At 44.0% G+C, this 15,461-nt stretch overlaps 1 protein-coding gene across 1 annotated transcript; it reads left to right on the top strand.

Moving 5' to 3' along the window:
* The first annotated feature begins 34 nt into the window (after positions 1 to 34).
* On the top strand, positions 35 to 14,634 carry POLR3K (RNA polymerase III subunit K). Its single transcript, XM_068110448.2, has 3 exons — positions 35 to 291; positions 10,080 to 10,167; positions 13,803 to 14,634. The coding sequence occupies exons 1-3, from the start codon at positions 181 to 183 to the stop codon at positions 13,928 to 13,930; spliced, it is 327 nt and encodes a 108-aa protein (XP_067966549.1). The 5' UTR covers positions 35 to 180; the 3' UTR covers positions 13,931 to 14,634.
* Positions 14,635 to 15,461: the final 827 nt, after the last annotated feature.

Raw genomic sequence — 15,461 nt, 5'->3', positions numbered from 1 at the left:
AATCGCACGTTTATTTTTCATCGTGATTGTTGTTGTTGTTGTTGTTTTTAACATTAGCTGCCTGTGCCGGATAACGCGAGGCACAACGCAAACTCTCTCACTGACAAGACCCATAGGCCTACCGCTTCCCACTTAGCCTCACGCTTTCTACCTTTCCTCTTGACCCCAAAACCTACCTAAATGTTGCTCTTCTGTCCGACGTGTAGTAACGTGCTGACGGTGGAGGAAGGGAATCGCTGCTACCGCTTCACGTGCAGTTCGTGCCCTTACGTGCACAACATCACGCGAAAGGTGAGTCCAGATTCCAGAACGCTTGGTCAAGTCGCCGGAAGCTCGGAAATAGCTGTTTGGGCCTTTATTGGACTTGACAACAGCTCACAATCACATTAACCTGGCTAAAAAAAATTAAAATGACAAAGCTATTTCTTGTCCCAAGATTTCTCGCACTGGGATCAAATATGATCTTGTTGTTTGTCCGGAGCCGACACGACTCATGAACAATAATATTTTGTGGGCCTACAAAGTATGAAAAGCATTTTATTCTTGGTTTCACCATAGATATGTAATATATGATATATCTATGGGTTTCACATTTAAAAAAAATTCTACTAACTATACCGCCATGGCCATCATGACGTGCAGAAAAACGACAGTGTGGGTATTGTGTGAATGAATGAGAGTGGAATTGTCGTGACTCGTGAATTGAATGCATATAAAATATAGTGTGAAGCTTGGGGCTAAATTAGAACTATTCTATAAATATGAAATATAGACCCTCGATCACCTGTGACAGCATGAAAGCAATATGTAATACTTTGCAAGGGAAAAAGGCTCTTTAATAATAATAATAATAATAATTCATTTATTTTGTATAGCGCTTTTCCAGAAGCCCAAAGGCGCTTTGACAGAGTGGCAAACATAATGCATTACAATACATAAAAACATAATGCATGCATGATGCATAATGCAAACATAATGCATAACAATACATGAAAACAACAATTGCAAAAAGACAAGAATCAATAGGGAAATATTTAAAGCAAAAGGAGGGAGAAGGAGAAGAGTTGTCAGGGGTTAAATGCTGTGGGTTGAATGTTGAATGCAGTGTTGAACAGGTGGGTCTTTAGTGATGTTTTGAATGTGGTGAGTGAGGAGGAGTCTCTGATGGTGTGAGGTAGTGAGTTCCAGAGGGTGGGAGCAGCGATGGAGAAGGCCCTGTCCCCCCAGGATCTGAATTTGGTCCGGATGGAGGGGGTCAGGAGGTTGGTACCAGCAGAGCGGAGGTTGCGGGTGGGAGTGTGTCTGGAGAGGAGGTCAGCCAGGTAGGATGGGGCCAGGTTATGGAGGGCTTTGTATGTCAAGAGGAGGATTTTGTACTGGATTCTCTGGGGGATGGGGAGCCAGTGAAGCTTGTAAAGGACGGGAGTGATGTGGTCACGGGTCCGGGAATGGGTGAGTAGACGGGCAGCGGAGTTCTGAATGTATTGGAGTTTATTGGTGATTTTTGAGGGTGAACCATAGAGGAGGCTATTGCAGTAGTCCAGACGGGAGGTGATGAAGGCGTGGATGAGGGTTTCTGCAGCCGTGGAGGAGAGGGATGAGCGGAGACGGGCAATCTTTTTCAGGTGAAAGAAGGCTGACTTTGTGATCTGTTTAGTGTATTTGTCGAAGGAAAGGGTTTGGTCAAAGATGACGCCAAGATTCCGGATGTGAGGGGAGGTGGATACTGGGATACCGTCGATGTTGAGGGCAAAGTTATGGGTGGATTTTGTGAGCGTTTTTGGGCCAATGATGATTATTTCAGATTTATCACAGTTAAGCTTGAGGAAGTTGATTTGAAGCCAGGATTTTATTTCAGTGATGCAGTTTGTCAGGATAGAGTGGGTGTCGGTGGAGATGGACTTGGTGGAGATGAAAAGCTGGATGTCATCGGCGAAGCAGTGGAATTGGAGACCATGACGGCGGATTAAGTGACCGAGCGGGGACAGGTAAAGGATGAAGAGGAGGGGGCCAAGAACTGAACCTTGGGGGACACCTTGGGGGAGGGGAGCAGTGGGGGATTTGCAGTTATTGATGGAGATGAACTGGCATCTGTCGGAGAGGTATGATTTAATCCAAGAGAGGGCAGTGCCGGTAACGTTAAAGGTGGATTCAAGTCGGGTGAGGAGGATAGTGTGATCGATGGTGTCAAAGGCAGCGCTGAGGTCGAGGAGGACGAGAATGTTGAGGTTGCCAGCGTCAGAGGAGAGGAGAAGGTCATTGGTGATTTTGAGGAGAGCAGTTTCAGTACTGTGGTTGGACCGGAATCCGGATTGGAATGTTTCATACAGGTTATTGGCAGAGAGATGATGTTTGAGTTGAGTGGCTACAGCGCGTTCCAAAACTTTTGACAGAAAGGGTAGGTTGGAGATGGGTCTGAAGTTGTTTAGGGTGTCAGGGTTTAGACCAGGTTTTTTTAGAATGGGGGTAACAGCAGCAATTTTGAGGGAAGGTGGGACGATGCCTGTAGACAGGGAGGAGTTTATTGTTGCAATGATAAGTGGAGAGAGAGCAGGGAGGGAGGCTTTGACAAAGCTGGAGGGGATGGGTTCAAGAGTGCAGGTGGCAGTTTTCATTCCTATGAGGAGTTCAGAGAGGTCAGTAGGGGAGATTGGGGAGAACCGAGACAGGGGATGGCAGGACAAGGGGGGGCAGGTGGTTGGAGGGGGAGCGGGTGCGGCGGTGGTCAAGCTGTTGTAGATGTTGTCAATTTTGCGTTGGAAGAAAGAGAGGAAGGAGATGCAGTTGTCTACTGTGAATGACTGGGTGGTGGGGTTCAGGGGGCGGAGGAGTTTGTTTATTGTCGAGAAGGGTGCTTTTGGGTTTCCGGAGCCAGAGTGGATAATTTGAGAGTAGTAGGCAGAGCGGGCGCGGGAGAGGGCATCTTTGTAGTGTTGTAGGTGGTCCTTGTAGGCTTGGGAGTGAACTGTGAGACCCGTTTTATTGCGGAGTCTTTCAAGTTGGCGAGCACGAGCTTTCATCAGGTGGAGTTCAGGGGTAAACCAGGGAGCAGAATGGGTGAAAGAAACTGTTTTGGTTTTTACAGGCGCAAGCTGGTCAAGGCAGGAGGAGAGAGTGTGGTTGTAGTAGTCAGTGAGGTCGGAAGGGGTGTGGAGGTCAATGAAGGGAGAAGTGGACATTTTTTCAGAGAGGGTGGATGAGAATGAGGTAGGTGAAAGAGCGTTTAGCTTACGGAAGTTGATTGTGCGATAATGCCTTGGTGTTGGGGCGGGGATGTTGATGGTCAGAGTGATGGCTAAGTGGTCAGAGAGGGTGAGGTCGGAGCCATAGAGATGGTGCAAATTTAATCCAGTGGAGCAGACAAGGTCCAAAATGTGACCACGGATATGGGTAGGAAAGTCGACATGTTGAGTGAGGTTAAAGCAGGTGAGTAAATCAGTGAAGTCAGTGGTTATTGTGGAGTCAGTGGAGTCCATGTGGATATTGAAATCACCAAGGAGGAGGATTGAGGGGGAGAGGGAACATAGCTGGGTCAGAAAGTAGGAGAAGTCAGACAGGAATGATGGGTGTGGTTTGGGAGGGCGGTAGACGACAGCCATGACTGACTGCGTGCGACCATAGAGTTTTAAAGCCAGGTGTTCAAATGATGGAGCAGATGAGATGGAGATGAGGTTGGTCTTGATGTCTTGACGGTGGATAACAGCAATTCCACCACCTCGGCCCTCCGAGCGTGGTTTATTGACGTAGGAATATCCATTGGGTGTGGTGAGGTTGAGCGTGTAGTAGTCCAGAGGTTGTTGCCAGGTTTCGGTGAGACAGAGAAAGTCCAGTTTGTTATCCAGGATGTATTCGTTCAGGATGAGGCATTTGTTGTTGAGGGACCGGGTGTTGAACAGGGTGAGCTTGATGTTGTTTTGAACAGCAGGGATGAATTCAGGTGATTTAGCCAGGGTTCGTAGGCAGGAGGTGCGATCGTGTGCGTTGCTGTGACCAGGTGCGCTGGGACGAAGAGTGAGAGTGCGCTGAGCCGACCAGAGGACGGGGATGGAGTGACCTGATTGCAAATAAACAAACTTACGACCGGAGCCACGGATTCTTTAAGGAAGAGATTTTTTTTTTAAGCTTCTCTTTTGTGTTTATATCTGTGATAAATTATTTCACCAACCACTTTTACTTGACATTCATCTTTTACTTGCATTATGGCCTTATGGGACTTTCGAAATGACATAATCCACCCCAGAACGCTTGACGCGTATGCGCTAAACCCCTTAGTAGGCCTCAAGCGGAGGCCAGAAATAGTGCCAAAAAAATGAGTTTCGTTCCGAACTCGTGGGACTACGATTTATATGCATTGTTTTATTGTATACAACATGCCTGACCTTGTGTTAAAAGTTTAACTCTGAAATCCTGCCAGTTTCCGTGAACGACCACGTCAAACTAGGTCATGTAGAGTCAAAAGGAGGATTTTTAGCTCCGGTGCCGACTTTGCGGCGTGGTATCTCCGTCAGTACATTTAATTCAGCCTAGGAATTTATGCTACGCATTATGTACATATAATTCAGCCTAGGAATTTATGCTACGCATTATGTACATATAAATCAGCCTAGGAATTTATGCTACGCATTATGTACATATAATTCAGCCTAGGAATTTATGCTACGCATTATGTACATATAATTCAGCCTAGGAATTTATGCTACGCATTATGTACATATAAATCAGCCTAGGAATTTATGCTACGCATTATGTACATATAATTCAGCCTAGGAATTTATGCTACGCATTATGTACATATAATTCAGCCTAGGAATTTATGCTACGCATTATGTACATATAATTCAGCCTAGGAATTTATGCTACGCATTATGTACATATAATTCAGCCTAGGAATTTATGCTACGCATTATGTACATATAAATCAGCCTAGGAATTTATGCTACGCATTATGTACATATAAATCAGCCTAGGAATTTATGCTACGCATTATGTACATATAATTCAGCCTAGGAATTTATGCTACGCATTATGTATATATAATTCAGCCTAGGAATTTATGCTACGCATTATGTACATATAATTCAGCCTAGGAATTTATGCTACGCATTATGTACATATAAATCAGCCTAGGAATTTATGCTACGCATTATGTACATATAATTCAGCCTAGGAATTTATGCTACGCATAGACCCTCCCATGGTTCTGTGGCCCTGTCAGTTTTAAAGGCTCTTACTTACGCGCGCATCATACAGCGGAAATGTAAAAAATGTACTTTTGTCGTACTGTAAAATTCAATGAATTTCTCCGAAATTAACCCAAAATATTTTTGCAGATCATAACTCGAGTTTGAAACATCTGAGGTTTTACCTCTGTCATGTGACCTTTAATCGAGATCAAACGTAAACAGTGGGTTGACATCGAACGCAGGCGGACGCATATTCAATATCACCCACCGATGCAGACATTGTACAACAGAGCTCGTTTCGTCCCACCCTGCACAATAACTTGGGGTATAATTAGCAGTGTAGGTAGATGCTAGACTCGTGGAGGTAGATCCTAGACTCATGGAGGTAGATCCTAGACTCGTGGAGGTGTATCCTAGACTCATGGAGGTAGATCCTAGACTCGTGGAGGTAGATCCTAGACTCATGGAGGTAGATCCTAGACTCGTGGAGGTGTATCCTAGACTCATGGAGGTAGATCCTAGACCCGTGGAGGTAGATCCCAGACTCGTGGAAGTAGATCCTAGACCCGTGCAGGTAGATCCTAGACTTGTGGAGGTAGATCATAGACTCGTGGAGGTGTATCGTAGACTCGTGGAGGTGTATCGTAGACTCGTGGAGGTGTATCGTAGACTCATGGAGGTGTATCGTAGACTCGTGGAGGTAGATCCTAGACTCGTGGAGGTGTATCATAGACTCGTGGAGGTGTTTGTGAACTCGACGTTGACCAGATGCTGGTGACTGTTGGCAAGATTGTGACACTCACCGTCCAATTGCAGCCACGTCTGCAGGCATTCACGATATTTACTCCATCTAAGAGGCGTAAACGGCGAAGTTATGTCATTCACGACGTGTTCAACGTGCATGAAGAACTTTAAACGCGATTTTCCCGAGGCCATGACTAAACATTCAGCGCGACATGGGCGCCACCATTTTGTATGTCATGTGACCCAAGAAAGTGTTCTGATAGGCCTAGATTCAAAATTAGTGCCTTCGATGCAAGACAAAGTAGTGCGACATAAATGCGTGGAAAACTTTCAAACTGGCAGGATCTGTTAGTTAAACTTTTTGTATGTGCTACAACTCAGCACGTACTCAGATTACCAGTGCTTATTTTTTAGTCTCTCTGACCTTGGAACGGGATTGAACGATACACGGTGTCAGCTTGAGGCCTATAGGTTCAATGTTTATTCGGACATGTTAAGGTGAATTGTGTGTGTGAGAGGAGGAGTCTTCATGGAATGGCTCACAAACCTTCTAAACCAGTGGTTCTCAAACTTTTTTTGGACTACCGCCCCCTCTGCCCTCTTGGACCGGCCCAATGCCCCCCTTGCCCTATCGTTCGTGGTCGGACACCCAGAATCTATGTAGATAGGAAGCAAAAATAACAGAAGCCAAATATTTTCTGAATAATATTTTATTTATTTTACTTTACTTTTTATTTTATTTTGCACGACCTACAATGTTTCAGCAGAACAGGCCCAGGTGAGGCAAACTGGGAATCTGTTATCACAGGCCCAAATACCGTTAGTGTGAAGGGTGGGCCTGGTGACTCGCTGCGAGATTACGAACGCCTGGCTCCATCTCAGTGAGGTAGAGACGCAGATCGCCCCTCTTCGTAATGTCAAGGCGGTTTCGATACTTGGTCAGCAGCACCATCACGGCGCTGAACCCTCTTTCAACGAGGTATGATGTGGGGAACGCCATCAGCAGCAGTTCTGCCTCTGTCCACATTGCGGGGTATTTGCCCTGCTCCAGAATCCAGAATTTGCCCTATTCATGCTGCGAGAATCTTGCCTTCGCCTCATCATCATTGTGGAGGTTGATAATTTCGTCCTGTAATTCGCGCTTCACATCTTGAATGTCGCATTTGAATGGGTTGATCACCCATGCTGGCACCGACAGTTCTAGCATGTCTCTCAAACGCTGCTCCATATCGCCACGAATCTTCTCAAGGTGATTGCAATAAACGAGCAGCTCTTCATCAGAAACAGCAGTTTCCTTTGCCAACTGGGGAAAGTGGTACATATCTCTGCGGCCGAGGGTTTCCCTGTGCAGAGTCGCCTTGGTTACGAACGCGCCGATCACTTTATTTGCTTTAATCAGCGTCATATGGTCATCCTGGAGTTGTTTGTTGACATCATTCAGTGTACTGAATATGTCCGTGAGGTAAGCCACATCATGCTCAATCGCATTCACTTTCTCCGATAGCTCCGTATCAATTTCCGACAGAAACTCGACCACTGTTGAGAAGAGGGCATGGAAACGGGTCAAACCTAATAACTGCACGACATCAGCAAATATGTGATCATAAAAACCATGCGGAAGGGGAAAGAATGTGGTCGTTGATTGGATGGACATTTTGCCGAATGGCGCCGGGTAACCTGTTCAGACTGAAGGAAGCCCAATGAGCGCTCCAAATCGCCGCTGCTCCTCTAAATCGCCAGTGCCCCCCAAATCATTGCCAGCGCCCCCTACCGCCCGTGGACTCTCGAGCGCCCCCCTGAAAGTTCCCAGCGCCCACTGGGGGGCGGTAGGGACCACTTTGAGAACCTATATTCTAAACGAAACCGAAAAGGCTTGGAAAAGTACCTGCGAGAAAGGTGTGTCTCTGCACAACTAAAGAGTTGGAGAACTTTTTCAACTCGCACAAAAAGTTGAGATCTTCAGTCCGTACTGCAAATTCCCAACGACGTGGACCGGTGCAAGACCCGGACTGTGGATGGGTTTGTACTACCCAAACGCTTGACCATCACTGCCAGTGAGTGGACTTTGGAATCTGCAGGATAACCTCGTGTGAACATGGCAGGCTTGGTGATTTATTTAATGGATGTCTCCAATTGGAAAGACGTTGCCGTTATTATGAACATTCAGGCATACTGCCAAGATGGAGACACCTTATCAGGTTTGGTTGCTTGTTTTCACCGATGGAAAGGTAATATCTGGGTTTGTCAATGCCCAGGGTAAGTTTAAAATGATGATATTTAACATTAATCATGTTGGGGAGCGTTGCGTTGGGTGTGGGGGCCAGTGTTGGGAGGGAGCTGTGATGGCTGTTATAAATATATATTTTCTGCTTGGTTCTGGGGCCTCAAGAGAAATTATACTACATTTTTGGATCTATTGCCAAAAGTGTGTGTGTGTGTGTGTGTGTGTGTGTGTGTGTGTGTGGTGTGTGTGTGTGTGTGTGTGTGTGTGTGTGTGTGTGTGTGTGTGTGTGTGTGTGTGTGTGTGTGTGTGTGTGTGTGTGTGTGTGTGTGTGTGTGTGTGTGTGTGTGTATGTGTTATCCACTGCTGCTGCTCCCTAATTGTATTAATAATAATAATAATAAAGGAGTCTTATATAGCCCCATCAAGCAGAGTTAACGACCCTCGTGGCGCTTTACATTATCATGCGAACACACACACACCGCACACACATACACAAACATACACACACACACACACACACACACACAGACACACCTTCACTCTTGCCCTATTCCTCTCCCTTCCCATTCAAAACCCACAGATGTGTACTCCCCCTCCTCCTCCCCCCCATCCCCCGCACATGTACACAGACATACTCTCGATCTCTGTCCCACCTCAAACCAAAGGGAAAACAGGATTTAGACTTTGAAAGACTTGTGAAACAGATAGGTTTTGAGGGAGATTTGAAAGGCAGGAAGAGAGTCAACATGTCGAACAGAGGAAGGCAAGTCATTCCAGAGCAGAGGTGCAGCAAAGGAAAAGGGTTTCTCGCCAAACGACTTGGTGCTGGTGCGCGGCAGCTCTAAGGTCATGGAGTCGTCGCTTGAACGAAGCCGTCGCCGAGGTTCATAGAGAGTGAGCAAATCGGAGAGATAGTGAGGTCCCGTTCCACACAATGATTTATAACATACTGTGCAAATTTTGTATTGCACACGAGCAGAGACAGGCAGCCAGTGTAAAGATTCAAGAAGCGGAGTAACATGGTCAGACTTCTTCGCCTTACAGACAAGACGAGCGGCAGAGTTTTGAACCTTTTGTAACTTATCCAAGAGAAACTGAGGGCAGCCAGCATACAAAGAATTACAATAGTCTCGCCTTGAGAGGACAAGGGCACAGACCAGAGTTAGAGCAGCTTGAGGAGTAAGAAAGTGGCGAATGGATGCGATCTTTCGCAGCTGAAAGTATGCTGATTTGCAAGTTTGAAGTACTTGCTTGGAAAATGTCATGTTACAGTCGAAAACCACATAACACCATGTACTTGTTCTACCTGTTCTTGGCCGAGGAAACAAAGTTTACATCGGTTTCACCAACATGAATAGTGGTAGGAAGTGAACATTGTAGAGGACATCTGTGCGATCTTACAATCATAGACTCTGTTTTAGCATCGTTCAGCTGAAGTTTGTTTTGGGTCATCCACGCCTTCACGTCGGCAATACAGCCTTCTAACACTTCAACAGTGGGCACACAGATATTAATAGGAAATGATAGTAATTTGACACCTCACATCCACGGATATTTCATTTGTCGTATTTCCCAAGTTTCCATGAGTCCGTTTTGCATTCAGGAACACAACAATTATGCTTAACCACATTGGAATTGCCACTCTTTCATTTAAATGCTGAAAATTATGTTAAAAAGACTATTTGACACAGATTTCACGATGGAAACGGCAGGTTAAAATTGCGCGCTAAGAAGTCATTTTGAAAGTCCCGTATTACTTCTCCTTATATTACACGGAATTTGAGCGTCTTGCAGATTGGACTTTTTATGTTTCATGTACTCAAACATAAGGTTGCCATTTCTAATGGTTAGATATGGTCGTAATAATCTGTATCAATTATTCTGGATTGTGCTACAAGTCTTGAAAAACCTTTGCCTTTATTTTCAAGTTGGTGTTCAGGAAGTATCCAAAACTGAAGGAGGTTGACGATGTGCTGGGAGGTGCAGCAGCCTGGGAAAATGTGGACTCGACGCAAGGTTGGTTCGGGCTTGGTCAATACGAACATCAACCAGGGATGTTCACCCCACTGAAGTGCGGACTATCTGATTTTGTTTGCTATGGTTTTCATTTTTTCACCTAAACACCCATTCTTTGCAAACCCCCCCATCCCCTGTTTTTACAGCATATTATGACTTTCATTGTGTCATGCTTATTATGAATCTATTATTATTGGTGGAATGTAATGTTAAGTTTCACACTTGAGCGTATAGAAAGTTAACTTTCACTCAAGATTTAGAAAAGGAACTTGTGGCATATCTTTTAACACCAGGTAGTTAAAGGTTGGGGGACATTTTCTTATTTTTTTACAAACTAAAGGTGCACCCGGCGTTGCCTGGTGATGTTATAATCGTGTTGGCATTGTGAAGAATTACAATTTCGTTTTTTTTCCTATTTTTTATTGGGGCCTAAAACTTCCATACACCCACTAAGGAATGGGGTCGGGGATCATTTAATATCACTTTTCACAGAGCTACAAAGGCTTAGGCATTATCGAGCGATAATCCATCTTTAAAAAATATTTTTGGCCTAAAACACTCCTCAACACTCACTGATGAACCTCTGAAGGTTTGACGAAGATCCGTTTGGCCATCTCTGGAAAAAAAAAAAGGTGACACACACACACAACACATGCAAATGGCCCTCTTATAGTATAGATGCCAACAGGTAAGCTTGGTAAAATTCAATTTTAAAAATTTTTTAACAGGTAAAATTGATGTTTACTTTTTGAGTGTTCACATTTTTATCGATTTAAATTTTAAGGATTACGTAAAACTATGGGGCGGGGTCCTGCGAGGGACAGAGACTTATTTAATGACTATACAGTACACATTGTATCAAAATCTTTAACGATTTTTAAAACATTTAAACACAAACATTCTACATAACATGTCAAACTAGAACGCCACTCAGTAGAGTGCATACTCCCGCCGTGGGTCAAGTTGGAATAGTACGATTTCATAAAAGTTTGAGGGAGTAGTTCAGTGACAACACAAGACAGACACTGCACAGATATATATTTAGAATATATAGAAGATAATGTTAAAAAAAACAAGGCAATTTCACTTACATTTTCGAATTCAGCGTTCAATTCCAAATAAGTGAGTGTATTTTGAGGCATGTGTCACTTCAAATAAAATTGTAAGCCAGGAAAAACGTTCGTTTCATTCCTTGGGGATACAACATGTAAAACTGGCCCAAACGTGAAAACAAAACTTGCTCATTTTAAGTCGTACAAGCTAATGCGACCACTCATTCTTCTGGGAAGAATCCCGTGCACATGCTTGTCACACTTATAACTCACCTAAGTCTTTATAAGCTCATCAAATACTGACACCGCGATTGACATTCGCTGAGGTAAAACTAAATGTTGATATCTTGTTGGAATAGTACGATCGTTTGATACGAACGTAAATGATACGTTACGTTTGATACGTAATGATACGTTTGATACGTTACTTCTGAGGTAAATTTAAAAAAATAAAAAAACAGTTTTAAAGCATTATACGTTCGTATCAAACGATACATTTTATGAAACGGGGAAACCTAATACACACTTTGGTGGTTTTAAAATGACAGAATATGTCTTTATTAGAAAGAAAAAAAAATGAACATTGAAGACGACGCTGCTAAAAAAAATACACCGCTCTAACGCATCACCACGAGTTTAAACTACATTTACAAACAAATATGAAAACTATTTTCATATCACAATGTTAAATATAGAATATATAGAAGATAATGTTTAAAAAAAATGAGCGCTATCTTCCAATGGTAAAAAAAATCCTTCAAAAAATTCCTGGATCGGGAATAATATCCTGAGCTTCACCAAAAACTAATCAATTCTTCCTCATCCCAAGGGCTATCATCCCACCAACTTTCATCCAAATCCGTTCAGAACTTTTCCAGATATCTTGTTCACAAACACACGAACATACACACACACACACACACGGACGGACACGATCGAATGCATTACTCCCTAGCGGGAGTAAATATCAAAGTAAGTATCCTTAAATTACAAACCTGCTTTAAATCACTCTGTTGATTAGTTTTTGGCAAAAATAAAACAAAGTACGAAATTTAAAAAATGGAAAAGTGAAAAATAAATCTTGGGTTTTTTCTTGCAGCTTCTGTGGTGTTTGTTTGCTACGGGCAGCACTGCTGATTCGTGTACCATGCTCCCTCCATACAGAGCGTTGGTTCTGTCGAAACAGTTTATTGGCTAGCGTTACAATCCTGAACAGGTTGCCACACCAACACAGGAAGACAGGGTAGAAATTACGAATTTGTTCATTGTGCCCTCGATAGCTCACCTACTCTTCGTGAAGACCCCAGGGATCTTTAACGTGCACCAACTAATGCCAGCGTGTGGGATTCCCAGTTTAACGTCCATCTGAGGGACGGCGTACACATTGATGAATCCCCTGCCTGCGTCACTGCCGGCTGCAGACTAATCCAGTTTTCCTGATTTAACCACCCATGAAAAACCGAGCTGCACATGGTCTTTCTCACCTTTAACCCCACGTGCTCACTGTACACTGATTGCTTTCTCCAAGAGCCAGCGGTTTCACAGAGATATATGTGTACCTGCTTCCCTCATCACAATTTTCACACATTAATGGAACTCCAATAAGTTTTTCATTCCATCATTTTAAATCCCTTTTCTATCAATTTTACCTATTAATCATGGAAATGTATTTTCATCGGTCTGAGTGGGATCTGAAATCGGCGTTTATCAATATTGACTGATGAAAATTGAATCCTGCAAGGCCAACCTGTCGGGCTAAATTTGAACTCTCTCACCTTTTGCCAAAGCCTGGTGTTGGGCTAGCGGCTAGGGTGCCGGCTTAGGATCCTAGGATCCTGGGTTCGAATCCCGGTCAATCGCTGAATTAACGCCAGGGGGGTTGACTCAGCCTGTCATCCTTCCGAGGTCGGCAATTTGAGTACCAGTTCACTGGTAATTCCCTGCTTGTCGTTAAAGGCGGCAAAAAGGGTTGGCGTCAGGAAGGGCATCCGGCCGTAAAACATTGCTTCAAAAAGGGGACCGAAAAACAACAACAACCACAGTTCCCGAAAAAGGCCAACCCCCGCTTGCGGGGAAAAATGGCCTCTAAAGGTGGTTTTTTTTTTTTTTTCACCTTTTGCCAAGTGTGCTCTGTACATACACCCCGACCTTCTTTCCCCTGACTACCCACTTTTCCCAATATTCTTTCCCTTCTATCACCACTCACTTACTCTCTTTTCCCTCCCTCCTGGCATTCTTCATTTTCTCACTTTTCTCAATTTTAATTTTCTCAATTTAACCATCTCCAACACCATGCGTACAAAATAAATAGATAACCCTTTTTAAATGGATGTTTTATGTTTGTTTTAAATGGATGTTTTATGTTTGTTTTAAATGGATGTTTTATGTGATCCACAAATCTGAAATGCCAAATAGAATGTCTGAATAGGTTGTGGTACAGCATTTGAAAATATTCACTCCATCTTGTCACCTCTAAATCTGTCACCACCATCTGTGACACCATCCATCTGTCACCCATTTTACCATCCATCTGTCACCCATTTTACCTTAACCTTTCACTTCCATCTCGTTTTCCCCACGCAGAGAAATGCCCGCTATGCGAGCACCCCCGTGCATACTTCTTGCAGATGCAGACACGTTCGGCTGATGAGCCAATGACCACATTTTACAAATGCTGCAACCCGCAGTGTGGACACCAATGGCGTGAATGAACTTTGAGCACCGTGCAGCAACGGCCCCTTTCCCCCCATACTCAGTCTGTTTTCATTGGAATCCCAATGAAGTGTTTTTGTTTCAACCTCAATGCAAGTGTTGAACTACTCGCAACATGTTACGGTTTGCATTGTTACATTTTTTGTGACTGCTTTGTTTTTGTTGTAAAGTATATTTCAACGTAATAGCAACGGTACCCGCCCTACCGGCGGGGCTTCAATTGGGAGGCCCAAATGAAAAGGCTAAATATCATAAATTGAAGGCTTTTTTTCTTTTAAACGATTTATATAAACATCCGTTAAATCTCGATTGGTGCAGCCGTTTGTGCGGCACCCTGGAAAATAACGTCATGCGGAAGCAAGTATCAGCAGGATGTGGCAGTGTGGGAGTCCACGTTTCTGATCCTCCTTCATGCCGAAGTAGCCCACCACTTCTCCAAGCATTCCGCTCTTCAGATCCGCCATGACAGATATAAGCTTCATACTGAAGACGCGTGCAGTTAGTCCTCCCGATGTCGTATGTACTCCCGATACATGTTTCCTTCATTGTAAAAACTACCAAATCAACAGTTAAAAGGATTTTGAGCCGATAGGTGTTACGGCCTTGGCAAGATCGACGGAGACAGCGATCTGTTAGCGTATTCACCGCCCAAATAGCTATGTGGAATTCTCTCATGTGGAGATTAAACGTCGTTTGAACTTTGGCCGAGGTCATTATTTACTTTTAAGGATGTTTATATATGAATAATGTTTAATGATGTTTATATTGGTTTTGGGTCGTCCTTTCCGCATATCTCTCCGCATATCTCATGGGATTGTGAGTTGGAGAGACGGCCGTGATGGCGGGGAGGGGGTTGGAATTCTCTCAAGCAGGGATTCAACCCATGTCCTCATAAAAGGTCTTTGTCCGAGGTCACGGAGTCCGATCGGTGCAGCCGTTTGTGCGGCACCCGGGAAAACAACATCGTCACAATGGAATCATCGTCACAATGGAATCATCGTCACAATGAACGTTATGCGAACGCGAATGTTATGCGGGAGTCCAAACCTGAGAATGCTGAAGACCAAAGCTGAAATTGGAAAAACTAAATTGCCTATTTTACTCCTGGAGATCCCAGGATTACCCACCCAAAATATCGTTGCGATCGGTTCAGCAGTTTTTACGGTACCTTCGAACAGATAGACAGACAGACGGATGGACATTTGGTGAATTATAGTAAGATTGCTGAAGTAGCGTGTTAACCAACAGAATGGAGGAGGAGGAGGAGGAGGATCTAGAAGATGGAACAGATCAGGATGTAACAGAACAACTCGGAGCAGTAGAAAAAGAGGAGGGAAACACCAACAACAGCAGGGATTAGGGACAAAATAGAGGGAGACTTGGACAAATTAATGAATGTGGGGAAGGGCACAGGGGGTGGATAAGATGAACACAGAATGAAATACTGGAAATATGAAAGGAGAGGGTTTGGGGGAGGTGATTGATGGGGGTAGAGAAGACCATGGATTAGGAATGATCTGAGATGGTAGT

This window comes from Myxine glutinosa, chromosome 3 (assembly GCF_964187855.1).
Source record: "Myxine glutinosa chromosome 3, kmMyxGlut1.1, whole genome shotgun sequence".
Classification (NCBI taxonomy): domain Eukaryota; kingdom Metazoa; phylum Chordata; class Myxini; order Myxiniformes; family Myxinidae; genus Myxine; species Myxine glutinosa.
The sequence above is the reverse complement of the archived record's forward strand: the minus strand, read 5'-3'. Positions and strand labels throughout refer to the sequence as shown.